Source organism: Chiloscyllium plagiosum, unplaced genomic scaffold, assembly GCF_037043375.1.
Source record: "Chiloscyllium plagiosum isolate Xiang-an unplaced genomic scaffold, Cpla_swu_hap1 HiC_scaffold_11, whole genome shotgun sequence".
Taxonomy (NCBI): Eukaryota; Metazoa; Chordata; class Chondrichthyes; order Orectolobiformes; family Hemiscylliidae; genus Chiloscyllium; species Chiloscyllium plagiosum.
In genome coordinates, this window is record NW_028270149.1 from 52,205,087 (window position 1) to 52,226,411 (window position 21,325).

The 21,325-nt window shown below is 40.0% G+C and overlaps 1 protein-coding gene across 1 annotated transcript in view; it reads right to left on the reverse strand.

The window, feature by feature from the left end:
* zdhhc9 (zDHHC palmitoyltransferase 9) overlaps positions 1-21,325 on the reverse strand; it is a 111,916-nt gene that overhangs the window by 8,621 nt on the left and 81,970 nt on the right. The window contains exons 4-7 of the mRNA XM_087992053.1: positions 18,640-18,777; positions 11,077-11,125; positions 5,154-5,256; positions 3,696-3,799 (exon numbers count right to left, since the gene is read on the reverse strand). Of these exons, the coding sequence (XP_087848179.1) occupies positions 3,696-3,799; positions 5,154-5,256; positions 11,077-11,125; positions 18,640-18,777 (394 nt within the window). The remainder of the gene's footprint in view (positions 1-3,695; positions 3,800-5,153; positions 5,257-11,076; positions 11,126-18,639; positions 18,778-21,325) is intronic.

Consider the following 21,325-nt stretch of genomic DNA (forward strand, 5'->3'; position numbering starts at 1 on the left):
CCCTATCCATGCCCCTCATAATTTTGTAAACCTCAATAAGGTCACCCCTCAGCATCAGACGCTCCAAGGAAAACAGCCCCAGCCTGTTCAGCCTCTCCCTGCAGCGCAAGTCCTCCAACCATGGCAACATCCTTGCAGAGCTGAAAATGTGTTGCTGGAAAAGCGCAGCAGGTCAGGCAGCATCCAGGGAACAGGAGAATTGACGTTTCGGGCATAAGCCCTTCTTCAGGAATGAGGAAAGTTTGTCCAGCAGGCTAAGATAAAAGGTAGGGAGGAGGGACTTGGGGGAGGGGCGTCGGAAATGTGATAGGTGGAAAGAGGTCAAGGTGAGGGTGATAGGTCAGACTGGGGTGGGGGCGGAGAGGTCAGGAAGAAGATTGCAGGTTAGGAAGGCGGTGCTGAATTCGATGGATTTGACTGAGACAAGGTGGGGGGAGGGGAATGAGGAAACTGGTGAAATCCGAGTTCATCCCTTGTGGTTGGAGGGTTCCTAGGCAGAAGATGAGACGCTCTTCCTCCAACCGTCGTTTTGTTGTGGTCTGGCGATGGAGGAGTCCAAAGACCTGCATATCCTTGGTGGAGTGGGAGGGGGAGTTGAAATGTTGAGCCACAGGGTGGTTGGGTTGGTCGGTCACTCTGTGGCTCAACATTTCAACTCCCCCTCCCACTCCACCAAGGATATGCAGGTCTTTGGACTCCTCCATCGCCAGACCACAACAAAACGACAGTTGGAGGAAGAGCGCCTCATCTTCCGCCTAGGAACCCTCCAACCACAAGGGATGAACTCGGATTTCACCAGTTTCCTCATTTCCCCTCCCCCCACCTTGTCTCAGTCAAATCCATCAAATTCAGCACCGCCTTCCTAACCTGCAATCTTCTTCCTGACCTCTCCGCCCCCACCCTAGTCTGACCTATCACCCTCACCTTGACCTCTTTCCACCTATCACATTTCCGACACCCCTCCTCCAAGTCCCTCCTCCCTACCTCCTGCTGGACAAACTTTCCTCATTCCTGAAGAAGGGCTTATGCCAGAAACGTCGATTCTCCTGTTCCCTGGATGCTGCCTGACCTGCTGCGCTTTTCCAGCAACACATTTTCAGCTCTGATCTCCAGCATCTGCAGACCTCACTTTCTCCTCAACATCCTTGCAGACCTTTTCTGAACCCTTTCAAGTTTCACAACATCTTTCCAATAGGAAGGAGACCAGAATTGCACGCAATATTCCAACAGTGGCCTAACCAATGTCCTATACAGCCACAACATGACCTCCCAACTCCTGTATTCAATACTCTGACCAATAAAGGAAAGCATACCAAACACCTTCTTCACTATCCTACATACCTGCGACTCCACTTTCAAGGTGCTATGAACCTGCACTCTAAGGTCTTTGTTCAGCAACACTTCCTAGGACCTTACCACTAAGTGTATAAGCCCTGCTAAGATTTGCTTTCCCAAAATGCAGCACCTCGCATTTATCTGAATTAAACTCCATCTGCCACTTCTCAAACCATTGGCCCATCTGGTCCAGATCCCGTTGTAATCTGAGGTAACCCTCTTCGCTGTCCACTGCACCTCCAATTTTGGTGTCATCTGCAAACTTACTAACTGTACCTCTTACGCTCGCATCCAAATCATTTATGTAAATGACAAAAAGTAGAGGACCCAGCACCGATCCTTGTGGTACTCCACTGGTCATACGCCTCCAGTCTGAAAAACAACCCTCCACCATCACCCTCTGTCTTCTACCTTTGAGCCAGTTCTGTATCCAAATGGCTAGTTCTCCCTGTATTCATGAGATCTAACCTTGCTAATCAGTCTCCCATGGGGAACCTTGTCGATCGCCTTACTGAAGTCCATATAGATCACATCTACTGCTCTGCCTTCATCAATCTTCTTCGTTACTTCTTTAAAAAACTTAAATCAAGTTTGTGAGACACGGTTTCCCACGCACAAAGCCATGTTGACTATCCCTAATCAGTCCTTGCCTTTCCAAATACATGTACATCCTGTCCTCCAGGATTCCCTCCAACAACTTGCCAACCACCGAGGTCAGGCTTATCGGTCTATAGTTCCCTGGCTTGTCTTTACTGCCCTTCTTAAACAGTGGCACCATGTTTGCCAACCTCCAGTCTTCCAGCACCTCACCAGTGACTATTGATGATACAAATATCTCAGCAAGAGGCCCAGCAATCACTTCTCTAGCTTCCTACAGAGTTCTCGGGTACACCTGACCAGGTCCTGGGGATTTATCCACCTCTGCCCATTTCAAGACATCCAGCACTTCTTCCTCTGTAATCTGGACATTTTGCAAGATGTCACCATCTATTTCCATACATTCTGCACCTTCCATATTCTTTTGCACAGTAAATACTGATTGTAAAATACTCATTTAGTATCTATCCCACTTTCTGCCGCTCCACACAAAAGCCGCCTTGCTGATCTTTGAGGGGCCCTATTCTCTCCCTAGCTCATGGAATTAAGTTAGTCATTGCGAAGAGGGTCTCCTATCAGTTTCAGCAAGAGTGGATAATATAATCTAATCAGCTTTAAGATAATTCAATTCTTACCACATTCATCAAGAAATGGTTTAATGTACAGGATACAAAATGGAACATCCCAACTTTAGTACCAAAACTGTGCTTGGGAACGAGCTACATCATTAGCCAAGCTACAACATTGGCATCTGTCCCATAACATGGAAAATTGTAACAGTAAACAGCCAAACTCATCAATTACAATGTCATCATTCTCCACTCAGTGATGAAAAGTGATATCAAAAGTACTGTCAAACAGCACCTACTTAGCAGTCTGTGCACTGATGTATAGCTTGAGTACTACCAGGGCAACCTGGCTCCAGGTCCCATTTCAGGGCCAAACACAGAGCACTTTAGCATAGTGCCCTACCACCACCCACCTACAGCTGCTTTAATGACTCCCCCTCCTGTAAAAAGGTTAGAAGTGGGACTTTTCAAATCTGATACCAAAGTCTATGCTCACGTGCAACAAGACATCAATAACATGCAAGTTGATGCTACATGGCCAATAATATTCATGGCACACAGTTGGTAGACAATGGCCATTGCAAACAATGAAAGAGTCTAACCATTGCCCCAAGACATTTAATGACATTAGCAGCACTGAATCCCCAGTAGCAGGAACATTTCTCTTTAACTTCCACACCCAAGTCATAAACCATCCTGATTTGGAAATACATCACCATTATTTCACTGTCACTCAGGCAAAATCCAAGAACTACTTTCCTGACAGCATTGCAGATCCATCCACATGGACTGCAGAGGCTCAAGACAGTAGCACACCACTAATAAATATAGTGACTTGCCAAACATAACTCAAATCACAGTAATCAGGATTTAAAATGGCAAATAAGGTAGCTGGTTTGTGCACAGTAAAGAGATCTCTCAAATACCAAAAAATACAAGTAACTAAGTGTCTAATATGGTTATGGACCAAATGAATGTTGACCAAGGCACAGATCATCGAACTCCTACTCAGCAAGTTTGACATCATTTAGTTGGCCTCGGGATTTCAAAATTCTGTGCAAAATATTTTCCATTCTGAGGAAGAGTCACGCAACCCGAAGCGCTAACCCGGACTTCTCTGCATAGATGCTGCCAGATCTGTCGAGCTTTTCCAGCAATTTCTGTTTCTGATTTACAGCATCCACAATTTCTTACCTTGGTGGAACTGGTCCACATAGGATCTCACAACAATTTTTCAACACACCATCATGGCTGTACGGATTATGAATTCCATTTTTCCCTGACCAAGAACCTTTAATCTGTGAAAGACAAATTGAAACATTTTTGAATTATATTTTCAAATACTAAACATTCACCTCCAGCTGCAGGAGTCATAGATACAATTTAACCAATATGAATGCTTAGACAAGATATGCAGCATTCAGTACAACAGCACTGACTATTTCATGTTAAAGACAGTAGTTTCCCCAGTATTAGTTCCAGCTCCACTCCATCCATCACATAACATTGATCACTGCTTCAATGAAGTATCACCAAATAAACTAAAACCAACCAATAATAGTAACCCAAATGAAAAGTAGGACTTGGCTTGCATTTTAAAAGTCAAAACTGTGCTTGAACTTACTGAATACAAGGTTTAACTGCTCATATTTTGACAATGATCACATTTCCCATTTGTGTTATTAGCTATTGCTTAGTACAGGACTGGAGTAATGCCGAAAAAGAAGGGCTGCTGTCGAAGCTTTTTGCCTTACACAGTTGTCAGTCCAGAATTGCACAAATGCCACATCTCAAAAGGGATGTACTGCGTGAAAAAAAGACTGCGCTGATTAGTTGGCAAGAGGGATCTGATTGGGGAAGGTTTTGCCACATATGTTACTTATTGTCAAGCTGTTCTCTGGCTCTTTAATCAACATTTTTAAAGCAAAAAAACCCAAGCATAAATGCAAGCCTTACAGCTAAAGGAATCAACATTCACCGAAAGTCTTAAAAGGTAATAGACTAGAAGGAAAGTAGCAATGATTATATTGTTTTGTAGAATTACCTTGTAAGTAAAAGCAGCTATTTTGACTTCAATATAATCAGTACAAATCTTTCTTTTAAAATCTATTTGTGAAAGGATATTTTTACATCAATTTGTTATACTCCACTTGAAACAGTCTTAATATTAATGACAAGATGTGCTTGTGTACAACACAAACCTAATATTTTGCAGTGTACTGCTAGCCTCTACAGGACTAAATCAGAGGGCAATAGATTAAAAGATTTCTGTCTGTTCATCCAACAGCAGTTCTTGGAATTCAAAACAATTCACTGAGCATGATTGGTGGGGAAACCACCCTTTGAATAAGAGGAGCTTTCAGAAATGAAAGCATTGTTCAGATGTTACCAATATAAATAAGTGGAAGCATTATTGTATTTATAAAAACAGTGCAAAAAATTCAGTTACCGCAATCAAGTTGAGATAATAAATCACTGTAATGTTGCTAGCCATAACCATTGCTGGCAATGTTAAACTTTTGGAATAAAAGCAGCTACACACATTATTCATCTAAAAATTTGTAATGATTAAAAAAAATATTACTTTGATTGATTAATAATAATTACATCCCCATAGCCTAATAATTCCCCTGTTGCATACACATTACTTACATCTTCATTGGTGGTCTGGTTGAGTGCAATAAGATAGGTGTGAAATCCAGACAGACCAATCACAGACCATAATGTGAAGAAGCAGATCACCACTTCTAGTACCGTAATGAAAGAGTTAAAGAATGCCCAAGAGTAAATACATTTCCATGCAGTCATAACATGTATTTCTATTTCCACAGTAAATTCTGAAGATTTCAAATAATGCACTAACATCGTCACTATTATTTGGGTAAGCAGCACTGCCATAATGCAGCATTTTGACTCAATAGTCACAGCAACTCTTAATATCAAAGTAGTAACATGAGGAAATTCTTAATTACTGTGTAATAAGAACACTTGCATTTTAAATTGCACAAATTAAAGTACTCAAGAATAGCCAAATTTACTCCTCAAATTCAGAGGCTCTGACTTGCATCTGAGCAGACAAACAAGAGACCCACACCCCAACTTCAAGTATTACAGAAGTACTTGAGGTTTTCACAGAAGGATAATGTTCCACTTTACTATCAATGCTACATCCCCACATGGCTATCCTTTCTAAATTAAGCACAATACAATATTCTTTGACTACTGGTTAAGTTTATAAATTTGTGCTCTCTTTGTACACACTATTCCAGGATTTTAAAATAAATCATTTCAATACATCTAGCACAGCCACATGAAATCCTTTATAGATACCAAAAGCTTACATTTTTACACAATGGAGGTCCTTTCTCTAGAAAACAGTAGACTACCATGAAAAAAGGTTTTATTTTTATTTACTAAAAGTCAGTCTCTTCCGTGCAAGCTTGTTAGAGTATATTCCTCGCAGAAACAAATGCTCAAACCACAGCTAATTATTTACATGCAATGAAAGACTTAATTTTTATAGCACGTTATCATTTGCTGTAATGTTTTAGTGGTTCACATAATAGGCCAAACAAGGCAAGGGTTTACATGATGAACAGCAGGATCAAAGGGACTTTGGTGTGTATGTATATTAGTCCCTTAAGGTATCAAGACAAGTGCATCAAGTGGTTAAGGCATTTATGTTTTACTTGCTTTTCGTCAAAGCAGAGAGAGTTTTAAGAGAAGGGAGGTTATGCTGGAGGTTATGAAAAAAAAAGTTGATTCGGCCAAAGCTAGAGTATTTTGGGCAGTTCTGGAAGCCACATTGTGGGTTGGATATGATAGCACTGGAGATTTACCAAGATGTTGCCTGGGCTGGAGGAGTTCAGTTAAGAGATTAAACTGATTGGGGTTGTTTTCCTCAGAGCAATGGAAACTGAAAGGGGACGTGATTGAGGTGTATAAAATTATGAGGAGCGTAGATATCGTAGACACGAAGAAACTTAAAATAGAACAGAATCGCAATTTATTCTCACTTGCATTGATGAATGTGTAAAGTCGCCATAATTTGTTGCCATTTTATTTACAGAAATTATAAGAAATAATTGATACAAAGTTCATCTTTTGTTCCCTCCACCACAAGTTGGGTTAATGGAGTGGCTATAAGACACCACAAAGGCCATCCCAGAGGCTGCCAAAGCAAGGATTTCCAGACTGGACCCACCACGCTTCCACCACTGAAGCAGTTCCTCAAGCTATTGCAACTTCAGTTGCTGCCTGAAGCCACAAAGCCATGAAGAACAAACTGGAATCACATGCTGCTGCTGGTACAGCCATTGCTGAAAGCACCATGCCGCTGGCAGGAGGAATGGACTAGACCCACCAACGGTGAAGCCTTCGATAAAGCTGCGACCACTACGGCCATGAGAAACGAGCATCCAGATCCATTATATTGCCGTAGCCGCAGACCCGGACAATCACCTTCTTCCACTGCAGCCGCAGAAAAAAGTGAATTTTGATAGAAAAAGACAAAAAAAAAGAACAAAGCGTCCAGACAGAGGAACACTGAACCTGAACACTGCTGCAGCCATCTTGAAAACTTTTCCCTATCAATGATCAGGGGCATGGATTTAAGCTAAGGGATCCAAGTTTTAGAGGCAATATAAAAGAACTAAAATAGGGAAGTAAAAGAACAAGAAGGGGTCATGAAATGATGTTGGCAAGTAGGGTTAAAGAGAATCCCAAGGCATTCTTTACATACATTAAAAACAAGAGGAGAACTTGGGAAGAAGGTAGGACCACTCAATGATAAAAGGAGGAAACTTGTGCTTGGAGGCAAAGGATGTGGGCAAGATCCTAAATAAGTGCTTTGTGTCAGTTTCCCTCAGGAGAAGGTAATGGAGGATAGTAAGATTTGTATAGAGCATGCTAATATGCTGGGCATTTTAAGATCAACAAAGTGGTGGTGTTGGTGTCCTGAAGAGCATTAAGGTGATTAAATCCCCAGGGCCTGATGGTATCTACCCCAGGTTATTGAGGGAGGCAGGAGGGGACATTGCTGGGACCTTGGCCAAGATCTTTGTATCCTCATTAGCCACTGAAGAGGCCCCGGAAGATTGGCAAGTAGTTAACGTTTTTCCTCTGTTCAAGAAGGGAAATAGGGATAATCCAGAAACTAAAGACTGATGAGTCTCACATCGGCGGTTAGAAAGCTATTGGAAAGAATTTGTAGCGATAGGATTTACATACATTTGGAAACGCATGGTTTTAGTGTGGGGCAGATCATGCCTTACTAACTTGATCGAATTTTTTAAGGGGGTGACAAAGGTGATTGATGACAGCAAAGCAATGGATGTTGTCTATATGGATTTTAGTAAGGCTTTCAACAAGGTCCTTCCTGGTAGGCTCACCCAGAAGATTAAAATGAATGGGATCCTCGGTGACATCAACATGTGGATTCAGAATTGGTTTGCAATAGAAGGTGGAAGATAGTGGTTGAAGGGTGTTTTTCAGGCTGGAGGTCTGGGAGTCGTAGTGTTTGCAGAGATGTGTACTGGGACCTCTGCTCTTTGTGATTATATACAAATGACTTGGATGAAAACATAGGTGGTTGGGTTAGTAAGTTTGCAGACAATACAAAGATTAGTGGAGTTATGAATAGTATAGAAGGTTGCCAAAGGATACAGTGAGATATGGATCAGTTACAAATATGGGCAGAGTTTAATCTGGCTAAGTGTGGGGTGTTGCAGTTTGGGACATCAAATGTTAAGGAAAAGTATATGATTAATGGCAAAATCCTGATCCTGATGTACAGAGGAATCTTGGTTCAAGTCCATATATCCATGAAAGTGGCCACATAAGTAGATAGAGTGATAAAGGAGGTGTATGGCACGCTTGCCTTTATTGGTCAGGGAATTGAGTACAAGAGTCAGGATGCCATGTCATAGCTTTAAAAAAAAACTTTGGTTAGGCCACATTTAGGAGTACTGCATTCAGCTCTATTTGCCACACTACAGAAAGGATGTGGAGGCTTTGGAGAGGGGGCAGAAGAGGTTTACCAGGATGCTGCCTGGGAGTAGAGAGTATGAGCTATAAGGAGAGCCTAGAAAACTCAGGTTGTTTTCTCTGGAATGGCAGAAGCTGAGGGGACACTTGATAGAAATCTATAAAATTAGGAGATGCATAGAGTTAGGGTTGACAGTCACAATCTTCTCCCCCCCCCCAAAGAGTTGAAATATCTAATACATGCATTTAAGGTGGGGGTGCGGTGGAAGTTCATAGATGTGAGGAGCACTTCTGTTTTTAATGAGAAAAAAAAAGAGAGTGGTAGGAGTCTGGAATGCATTGCCAGGGGTAGTGGTCAAGGCAAATGTGGTAGTGGCTTTTAAGAGACTTAACATGGATCCACAAGGAATGGAAGGATATGGACCAAAGGCTGGCAGAAGGAATTAGTTTAATTTCCATCATGTTCAGTACAACATAGTGGGTCAAATAGTCCATTCCGGTGCTGCACAGTTTTATGTGCTATATTCTAAAGAAAAATATTTTTTAACTAGAGGGTGGTGGGAATCTGGAACTCACTATCTATAAGGATAGCAGAGGCAGAAACCCTCATTACATTTATAAATGCACTTGCAATGCCAAGACAGACAAGCTATGGGACAAGTGCTAAAAGTGAGAATAGAAAGTTTAGCGGATCATTTTTGACTGGCACAGATGTGATAGGCCGAAGGGCCTTTTTCTGTGCTGTAGATCTCTAGGATCTCAAATCTCTAATTTGCAGTGACATCAAATTAGTAAATCAATCGAAGGCAATAATCTTGCAGTGTAACGCATTTAGTGTAGAGAATCCCAAATCCCTTCACAAAAATGTTAACACTGGGCCAAGGGAGAGTTACAGTCAGATAACAAAAAAAAACTGTATGGAGGGTTTTCAAAAAGAGATGATAAAAAGGTGAATAGGGAAAACTGGAATCACTTCTGAAGAGAAAGGCATCCAGGAAAACGAGACCGTGAACTAATAAGTAACTATAATGGACAGCTGTGTTTATGAAATGCTCAGATTAAGAAACAGGAGTTACAAGGAGAGACCATAGAAACAGCAAAAGTTTTAACTAAGAGAGAGGATTTTCTCATCCAAAGAAAGAAACTCTCTGGAGAGGTTTGAAAGGTACTGACTGTGACCAGTGAACTCAAAGATTAAGTTTGTATGCTTCAGGCAAGAAACCTAGAAGTGGTTTTTCTTTGAGCTAAGCTTGCAACTTGACTATTCTACCATAGCATTTATTGTTTCTCCAATTGGAAAGCACAAAGCTCATTTCTTCTTGCATGTGGTGTTCAATCGTTAGAAAAGTAAAAGTGATACTAGTGAAGTAGCTGAAAGTTTATGGTTCAAGCAAAATAGCCTGAAAATCAGAGGCTATAAATAACCATAAGTAATTATAGTGTATAAATATTTAGTCTAAGCAACTTTACTGCTGCTTTGCATGCACCATAACCTGTCATAAGTCTGTTACTGGCAAATCAGCAAATCACAATGTCTTGGATTTTTTTGTACAATGTCTCCAAATGAAGATTTGGAATGTGAGCTTGTTATCAGCAGTCATTCTTAACCTCTAGTGATTGGAAAATTGATCTGTAATGGATTCTATAATCTACCCAAGATTGTAATTAACACAACCAACATTACAAATCAGTTTTCTGGTTGTTCTCCTCACTGCAAGATCCTACAAGCAGCAGTGGGAAAATTGTGTATGGTACCTCCTAATGCTTTAATTGTGATACTGCTGCAACATATTTTGTTGGTTACAAAGCAAAGTGGGGATGTCCTACATTCATAAAAATCTATTTAATAAAATTTTGAAAATTCAGAAAGAAAGTACGAAACAACAAATGTCAGTGTACATAATGATCATACACTTTACAGTGAAATCCTAACCTTAAACTTGGAGTGAGGATGAAAATGCAGTTTAGAATTACTAATATCTAATGCTGGGGTGCACTGGGATACCTCCCACAAGGTGACCTCTAGAGCAGGGTGTTGAATTAATGAAAAGAGATGACCACTGGAAGGGTCAACTAAACTGCAAATTCAGCTGAATACATTTGGAAAAAAGCTTGATGAAACATGGTATCTGATTATTTCCTTAAGCAGCAGAATAATAATCCCATTTCTATATAATTTAAGTCATTCACTACTCATCATACAAGGTCAATGTTAAAGATTCATATAGCTATATAATCAGTATGTATATAATATCATGGTCTTCACTGGGAGCATCCCAAACTAAATGTCCAAAATAAAAAAGGTACAACGGAAAAATTCTCAGAGTAATTTGTAGAATTAGCATCCTAAATCACTCAAATCTATGCAACCTCTGTTCATCATCAATGCACACATTACACCATTTCAGCATCCAAATGCTTTTTCTTTTAAAGAAGAAAAGCTGATCTATGAAACTACAAAATAAAAGCGATGCATGCTGTATGTTATCATGCAATGCAACCTTCGAATTCCTATAAACCACAACAGATTTACACAATATTTATTCAATATCAGACAAATGCACGTTTTTAATTCCATCAAAAAGGATATGTTCCTGGTGTGTCCTTCAGGGTGTTTAAAAAGCCATTGTCCACGGATCCTGTTTAAAAAATAAATGAAAAACAAATTTTGAATAGACAGGATTGAAAAAGGAAAACAATGGCTTCTACCTCACAGAAGGTAGTGATTGTGGGGGCCACGGCAGAATTGTAAAGAGGCATTAAAATAACAGACATATAGGGCATCCCTTCAGAAATTGACAAATTAAGACAACAGATATAAAAATTTGTACAACTTAAAAAAATGAAAGAACAATTTCCTCCATTCTGTAAATAATGTCATGGCAAAAGGTTTGTAGGATTAGCAGTGAAAACATAAAACCATTTTCAAAACCTGGTCACTGGCACAATTAAACTTAAAAGTCTGCAGAAAAGCAGCACAGCAGAGGCGAGAAAGAAGGATTTGTGTGCTCCCAAAATGCACAGTGACCAGGAATATCACTAATGGGTCAGGAGAGGTACTTGTTTTAAGCTTCTGGTATAAACCATATTTCGATCAGCACTTGATCATAATTTTAAACAATTGATTCAATAATGACAATTTTTATTTTGACTGATTTTTCTAATCATAAAAAAAACTCACTTTTAAACTCAAGTGGGACTACATGTATAGTTTATTGATTCACACTGTTGGAAAGTCTGGGAAAAATGAGATAACCAGTCTGATCAAACTGCTTATTTGATCAACTTACATTTGACAGATATCTTACATTTACTATTACAAATACTAATGGTGACAAAAAATAAATATTAGAAATATGTAGAAGTTTGCCTTTGAATTTTGAGTTAGCTAGTTTCAGACACAAAAACAAAAATGAACTTGTAAGTATTTCTTTAGCCTAGGTGGCTTCTTTTGTTACTTTGGCAGCCTTAATGTAATTACTTTAACATTTTACAACCTAACAGGGTGACCCATTTTTCAAGGTCAGTTGGAAACTTGCACAATTGGAGTTTGAATTTAAACTTAAAAGAAACACTCAGCTCGGATGAAGAGATTTTTGTTTCATGCCAGAAAACTTGCTTTCATGGCGTGATAAGTTTCAATTATTGCCAAACTCTCTCCGGCAACAAACTTTCAAACTACCTCATTTCTGAAGCTGGGTGTGCAATTTCCTAGATGACCACTCCTGGCACCTTTTGGCATTTGTCACCTCTACCAGTTAAATGGGACTGGGTGAGAGCTGTTGGAGATCATTTACTGCACCAATCCTCCATTATCCTTGCTTTGCCTGTGGCCTATCTAAAGGTTGGAGGGAGAGGATATCCCAACATTAACTATCTAGAGGAGAGATTATAGCACTCAGATAAAGCTTGATAAGCAGTATAACTACATTTTTTTTAGATTAGATTACTTACAGTGTGGAAACAGGCCCTCCATCCAACAAGTCCACACCGACCATCCGAAGAGCAACCAACCCTGACCCATTCTCCTACATTTACCCCTTCGCCTAACACTACGGGCAATTTAGCATGGTCGATTCACCTAACCTGCACATTTTTGGACTGTGGGATGAAACCGGAGCACCCGGAGGAAACCCACGCAGACACGGGGAGAATGTGCAAACTCCACACACAGTTGCCTGAGGCAGGAATTGAACCCAAGTCTCTGATGCTGTGAGGCAGCAGTGCTAACCACTATGTCACCATGCCGCCCACAAATGGTCAGGCATAATTACTCAAATCTTCAGGAGATGGTACCGATATCTCTGCTCCTTCCATAAAAGTATGATAGAACTCCTAGTCTTCAGCCCTAGATTGTGAGACATCAGTAGAAAGGGTAAAACCAATGTAACATTAATTTTAACCCTTTCAGTACCATTTCTCCACCTGTTAGGAGGCAAGTTCTTCATTATTCTGTAAACACATTTCTAAAAAACCAGAAAAAAGGACAAATTTCACAAAACACAGTACATAAACACATTATAACTGAAAACAGATTGATATTTAGAAAAGATCTGAATCCTGGAGTTTTTAAATACTGCAACACAATCCATATTGGAAGATGGAGCAATTTTTTTGTTTTAAAAGAACATTGAGTTTTGTTTCATTTAAATATTGTTGAATGGCTCAGCTGCTTTGATGGAACTTATCATAGATTTCAAAACGTGAGCAAGTCAAATATGGATTAGATTAGACTAGATTCCCTAGAGTGTGGAAACAGGCCCTTTGGCCGAGCCAGTCCACATCGACCCTCCGAAGAGTAACCCGCCCAGACCCATTTCCCACTGACAAATGCACCTAACACGATGGGCAATTTAGCACAGCCAATTCACCTGACCTGCACATCTTTGGACTGTGGGAGGAAACCGGAGAACCCAGAGGAAACCCACTCAGACACAGGAAGAATGTGCAAACTCCACACAAACAGTCGCCTAAGGCTGGAATCGAATCAGTGTCCCTGGTGCTGTGAGGCAGCAGTGCTAACAACTGAGCCACCGTGACTAACTTAAGTTCTGGAGTGGAGATGGAAGCTCTTTATATATATTTTTTCAACTTAGTTAGAGAATCAACCAGACAGGAATAAGCCTCAATGAAGAGCTATGCATTTGTAAGAAGGCAAGCAACATGCCAGGTTTTTGAGAGCTCTTTAAATGCCTTTCAGGTCAGTATAATGATAGAAGGGACAATGCATTGCATGCCCACTCTAGAGCTGGAGCTTTTTTTCATTCGCTCAGGAGATGTGGATGTCACTGGCTGGACCAGCATTGCTCAGCCCTAATTACTCCAAGGCAGGTAGTGGTGAGCCACCTTTCTTGAACTGCTGCAGTTCAAGAACATTTTGTTCCTTTCTCTGAAAACAATTTTAGAAGTGTGGAGTCTTGATCCTTCAGAATTTGATTGTGCATTTTTTTTTTAAATTACCTGCCATTTTTGTTGCCCTCCTCTTTCTCACTTTATTGTACATTGATTAAATATCCTAATCTAATCTTGGTTTTGTTTCGGGCCTAATGATTAGAAGTAGATGATATGCCAACATTGACCAAAGAAAGAGTGACTGTTCTTAGAAAACAAGGTAGTTTGTTGCATGACCGCCAGTGCAATTACAACTTTGGTCAGGCATAATTACAGAGGCAAACATGACATGAGAAGTCATTGGTGGATAGGATCAAGGAAAATCCTAAGGCTTTTTATAGTATATCAGGAATAGAAGAATGACTAGAGTAAGATTAGGGCCAATCAAGAATAGCAGTGGGAAGTTCTGCATGGAGTCAGAGAAGATAGGGGAAGCACTAAATGAATATTTTTCGTAAGTATTCACACTAGAAAAAGACAATATTGTTGAGAAAAATACTGAGATACAGGCTACTAGACTAGATGGGATTGAGGTTCACAAGGAGGTGGTGTTAGAAATTCTGAAAAGTTTGAAAATAGATGAGTCTCCTGGGCCAGATGGGATTTATCCTAAGTTTCTCTAAGAAGCCAGGGAGGAGATTGACAAGACTTCGGCTTTGATCTTTATGTCATCATTGTTTACAGGAATAGTGGCAGAAGAGTGGAGGATAGCAAATGTTGTTCACTTGTTCAAGGGGAGTAGAGACAACCCTGGTAACTATAGACCCAGTGAGCCTTACTTCAGTTGTGGCAAAGTAAAGGAAAGGTTTATAAGAGATAGGATTTATCATCATCTAGAAAGGAACAAGTTGATTAGGGATAGTCAACATGGTTTTGTGAAGGGTAGGTGATGCCGCACAAACCTTATTGAATTCTTTGAGAAGGTGACCAAACAGGTGGATGAGGGTAAAGCGGTTGATGCGGTGTATATGGATTTCAGTAAGGTGTTTGATAAGGTTCCCCACAGTAGGCTATTGCACAAGCTACGGAGGCAGGGAATTGAGGGCGATTTAGTAGTTTGGATCAGAAATTGGCCAGCTGAAAGAAGACAGAAAGTAGTGGTTGATGGAAATGTTCATCCTGGGTTCAGTTACTAGTGGGGTACCGCAAGGATCGGTTTTAGGGCCACTGCTGTTTGTCATTTTTACAGTGACCTGGATGAGGGCATAGAAGGATGGGTTAGTAAATTTGTGGATGACACTAATGTCGGTAAAGTTGTGGATAGTGCCGAAGGATGTTGTAGGTTACAGAGGGACATAGATAAGCTGCAGAGCTGGGATGAGAGGTCACAAATGAAGTTTAATGCTGAAAAGTGTGAGGTGATTCACTTTGGAAGGAACAGGAATGTAAAGTACCGGGCTGATGTTAAGATTCTTGGTAGTGTTGATGAGCAGAGAGATCTCGGTGTCCATGTACATAGATCCTTGAAAGTTGCCACCTACGTTGATAGGGTTGTTAAGAAGCCATATGGTGTGTTGGCTTTTATTGGTATAAGGATTGAGTTTCAGAACCACGAGATCATGCTGCAGCTGTACAAAACTCTGGTGTGGCCGCACTTGAAGTAGAACGTTCAGTTCTGGTCACCGCATCATAGGAAGGATGTGGAAGCATTGAAAAGGGTTCAGAGGTCTTATGAGGAAAGGCTGAGGAATGCAAGGCTGTTTTCGTTAGAGAGAAGAAGGTTGAGAGGTGACTTATTTGAGACATACAAGATAATCAGAGGGTTAGATAGGGTGGACAGTGGGAGCCTATTTCCTCGGATCATGATGGCTAGCATGAGGGGACATAGCTTTAAATTGAGAGGTGACAGATATAGGACTGATGTCAGAGGTAGTTTCTTTATTCAGTAGCAGGTGCATGGAACACACTGTCTGTAACAGTACTACTCTCGCCAACTTTAAGGGCATTTAAATGGTCATTGGAAAGACATATGAATGAGAATGGAATAGTGTAAGTTAGATGGGCTTCAGATTGGTTTCACGGGTTGGCACAACATTGAGGGCCGGAGGGCCTGTACTGTGCTGTAATATTCTATGTTCTAAACATTAATACTTAATCCTGATCGAGATTGGCTAAATCTGATCGAATGACAAAATACTCATTACTTAATCTGCCTATGCTGTAGGTTCCAGAGGGTGCAAAACAGGAAATCGGCTTTTCTAACAATGAATAGGCATTCAAAAGGCCATCATAGGTCTGTTGACATCTGCAAGGATAATGAATAATAACCACAATTCCTTTGCCGCCAGGGTGCAAAATCCAGGCATTTATCATTTCAGTAATATTGGAGTTCTCAGTCACAAGTTGAACAGTACGTTTAGGTCTGAATGGCACAATGCTTTGTTCTTATATTCTGTGAAGCCATAACAATATCAGGTAGCTCAACAAGTTGCTGTTGCTTTAAATCCCATATTGGTTACAAAGAAAGCTCAGCATTAACATTAATCCTGACTACTGGAACACTAGATCTAATGTGAAAAGACTACCACTTCAGCAATTTCAATTGATAGGAATATGGTCCTTTCCCTTTCAAGTGATCTCATAATAGTCTTGCGTTTCTTGAAATGCCAAATAAACAGCCATAATAATACAGCCAGGGCCTATATTTCCCCACTCACATCCCTAACCTCAGCTTTCCTCCACAGCCTGGCACCCTTTCGTTGCACTCCTCTGCCAGTGGTCTCCATTGCTGTTCTCACCCCTGCTTCCTTCAAACTTGCTGACTGCTACCATTCATGTCACCACTCCAATCGCAAACTGTTTCTCTCCAGTTTGTTGCCTCATTGTGTTTTCTGCAGAACCAGTTTGTGATTGCAGCAGTGGTTCTTCATTTTTTTTCATCTTCCTGACAGGGCCAATGTTTCTCTGGTCCCAAGAGTAGAATTTCCAGGACAATTTGGGAATTCTGGGAGGCAGACCATATGACGCAACACCCCCCACCCCAACGGGTTTCCAATGAGTTCCAATCATCTAAAAACCAACTCTGCAGTCTCTGCCCACAGATCTGGCAGGCCAATTGTGCACTTCCAGACTCCTTTTCTGATCTGATCAGGACAAAAAGAGGAGAAATGTAGAACAGACAACCTTGTTTTAAATGCACAATCATAGAATCATAGAGATGTATATCATGAAAACAGCCCCTTCAGTCCAACTCATCCACACCAACCAAATATTCTCCATTCATCTAGTCCCATTTGGCCCATATTCCTCATAATCTTTCTTAATCCTATATCTATGCCAATGTCTTTTAAATGCTGTAATTGTACCCAACTCCACCAATTCCTCTGACAGTTCATTCCATACATGCACCATGTGTTCTATAAGGTCACCCCCCAGCTTGTGATGCTCCAGGGAAAACAGCCCCAGCCTATTCAGCCTCTCCCTGTTGCTGAAACCCTCAACCCTGGCAACATCCTTGTAAATCTTTTCTGAACCCTTTCAAGTTTCACAACATCTTTCCTAAAGCAGGGAGGCCAGAATTGGATGCAGTATTCCAAATGGAAACAGATGTGAGCCTCTACTTGGGAGCTGGCAGCTCTTTGCTGGTCAGGTTTAAATTTGGAGGAGAACAGAAGTAAAAACTAATTCTTGATTTGTTGAAAATTAGTTCATCACATGTCCACACATTAAAAAAGGACTATTGCAAAACAAACTACTCCACAGCTTGGAACATCTCCAAGCAAAACAAAATTTTGGTACTCCTACATTTTCAGAATTAATGAGTTGTTATAAAGCAGAAGACTATTTAAACCATTGTCCTGTGAAAACTTTCTAAGTGAGCATCTCACCTAATACCATTCAACTTTCTCCCTGCAACTCTCTACATGTTTCCTTTTCAAATAACCACCTAATGCCCCTTTGACGGTCTCAATTTAATCTGCCACTAGCATACCCGCTGCCAGTACATTCCAGATAGTAAACATTCACCGTGCCCGAATCTTCTTCTTCTCATCACTATTTCATCTTTGGAAATTTAAAGTCACTTGCAAAACCGCCGATTGAGATTGTACGCTAAGGTGCAGGTTCCATTGTCTCAATGCATCCCTACCAGTAGAACTTACACCCAGGAAGGAAAAACCCCTAAGTCTAAGGATTCTGAAACAAAGTTAAAAAGTGAATATATAAATTAGGTGTTTCATCCCATGACCAAAGGTTAAATATAAATGTACAAGTTTTGTAGATGCAGATTGAGATAGTGAAAAGGAGAAGGAAAAGTGCAGAGATGAAGAAGAAAGACCAATGTAGTAGGTCACAAAATAGCTTCTCACTCCTCGGACAAAAAGAGCTTTCCTTCATTCCTTCCCGAAAGCATCTTATACAAAATTAGTTACGGATTCCAAGTAGCTTTTGGTGGACACAATCTGAAGTAGTCCTGATTTTTGTATTAACTTAGCAAGCTTTTCCGTTTACAGTTTTGTAGTGTGGCATATCACATAAGTGCAAAGGATGATCTGTTGCCCAGTGACAGAACAGAATATAACCTGGGATGCTCTGTTAAGAAAAAGTTCCATTCACGATCGTTAATATTATAGAAGCAGAATTTTGTTTTAAAAAAAATGTGGATCAACATTTGGTCTAATTTGGTGTAACTCAAAAAAGTGAAAGAGAAAGCTTCAAAATGGACTCTTCCCTTAAAATAAGCTAATCAGACTTCCTGAAAATCTATCGTAAAGTTATTGCTCAAAACATTTGACAATGCAATTACTGTCTCTTGGTTACTTACTCAGTGCCACATGTACAATATCAAAAGCAAAGATGTAGACAGTGAGAAATGACAATGATATGGTGAAGAGGTAAAAGAAACGGTAATTCCTCTTTCCAACACAGTTTCCGACCCAAGGACAGTGGTGATCAAAGCGTTCTAGGGGAGGAAAAAGAACACAGGAAATTAGAAATTTTGCACATTCCTGCAATTTTCCTGTCTAATTCAAAATTACGTTGCTGACTTTTCAACACTGAAGCAAAAATATTTGGAACGGTATACAGTATACAAGAATTTATCAGAATATATATAAAACTGTAAAACATGGTCTGTAAAATAACATGTCAGTTCACTAAGAAATTTCAAGATATGATTTGCAATGACATTATTTTTCAGAGGGTGTTAGCTTTTCTGAAAATCTCCCAATTGTCAGCACCATGGTGGGGGCTGGCATTTTTAACAAAGAGTCATTGTCGATGTTAGCAAATGGATTTAATGCATGATAGAGATCTGGTCATAAGACACTTTGTACAATGTTTAGCAATCACAGTCAACATTCATTGCACTGACCTTGAAACTCAGTCTTTTAAACTGAAACAAAAAAAAAACTGCATTTCAAATCAACTATGAAATTTAAAAGACACCATGCAAATGGAACCAAATCTAAACGAAATTGCAGATTGTACAAAGTAAATTTGACTACAGTAGACTTTGCTCCTTATGTGGCTTGTGTATTAACTATTTAGAAGCATTTAAAATTTAAGAGATTTAAAAAATGCACTAAGTGTGCACAATAACCCATTGATACAGAAAACATTAAGCACCTGACTACTTAAAAGCACTGTACCTAAAGGCAACAACTGCAGTGATGCATTTCTGGACCACTTAAAAATCATAGAACAGCACAGAATGGGTCCTCCAGCCTGTCTCATGCTGGCTCTCTGAAAGAGCAACTAACTTAACCTCACTTCACTGCCTTTACCCCATAGTCCTACAAATCTTCTCAGATAATTTATCAATTTCCTTTTGAAGGCCTCAATTGAACCCGCCATCATCACAGTCTCATGCAATGCAAACTCCAGACAATATTTAAAAGTAACTTGCCTCACATCACAAATGCTTTGTGTACCAATTACCTTAAACTGATGTCCAGATCTGGATACTTGCACCAATGGGTGCAGTTTCTCCCTATCAACACAATCCAGAGTCCTCCATTTCAATCATCTCTATTAAAATCTCCTCAACTTTCTCTGTGAGGACAACCCCTGCTTCCCCAGCCTAACCACAATTGAAGCTCATACTGGAACCATTCATGTCAATCTTTTCTGAAATTCTTTATGCCTTGATATCCTTCCAAAAGCATGACTGAATGGTTCGATTAAAAAAAAATAATATTCCCAGGTCCCGATGTTCTTGCACTTCTTTAGAATGCTCGTCTTCTAAAGTTTTAAAATATTTAGAAACAGCACAGTACATTGCAGATTTATAATTCCTACCAATGCTTTCACTGACGTTTTCACAACTTCAGTTTTACTGATACAACCTGCACAACAGGATTGACAAATACGCATACTCCAATCAGAGACCAGTTCAGTACTCAGATTTCAAGGGCATTGTCTAAACCACAGTGCTTTTGCGTTGCTTTACAAAGCTTTTATGTAAATGTTGAGACAAGTCAATCAGCAGCTTTTGTTCACCAGTTCAACATTCATTAGTGATAACTACAAATTTACTTGATACTGATGTAATTCTAGTCTCCTGAAATTCAATTACAAAACCCCTGTCCCCATACAGTTACATTTTCAATCATCCTCAACTTACTGTCCACAATTAGTAACTACACAGTATTAAACTACACCAAGCAAGGGAATGGACCATTAATAATATGGATACCCAAAGCTCTTTGTTTGGATGAGTGTAACCCATTATAAATGCAAAAAAAATTTGATGTTTACACTAAAAACAGATAAAGTGATGATGAAATATTTGAATGGGAATTTTAAAAGTTATATTTATCCTGATGTCAGCACATACTGAATTAGTTCACCGTCTGACTTCCTGCACTGTAGCAAAAACCTTCATAAGGCAAAATCAAGGAAACCACCTTTGACGTAATGTCTCTGATGTGAAAACACCACAAGTCAGTCAGTGTTCCAATGTCTGAGACATACCGGACTTTTCAAAGCTAGGGTAGGATTATGGTGGGAAGAAATGTCAGAAACTTGGTTGCCTGTGGTTAATGGTTTATGGAGCTCAATGAAAAGATTGCCAATGCGCCAGGAGTACCAGAAGGTGAAATCAAGATTGCTAAAAATCACTAAAAACCTGTGTATTTCAACGTAGAACTGTCAGTTCAACTGAAATAGAAAGCAAGGAAAGAGAGAGCAGACGAGAGAAAAATCAGACATAACACCTCTTATTTGGCAACTTGCAGCTTCTGGATCTTGTGCCAGCCAGTCCTCCAACACTCTGCCACACTCCTTCAATATGGAATGACAGCACATCATGACTGCCATATGTTTTCAACAATGTTGATTAACAGATAACTCCTATCTCCTTGCAAAGCTGGATTCTAATTTTACATCAAAGACAAGTCTCACCTAACTAGGTCATTTACATTTCAAGATAGTGTTGCATAAACAATGCATATGTGGTAAGGGGTTAGGATCTGGACAATGAACGATTTCCTAAATCTGGGTCTACATTA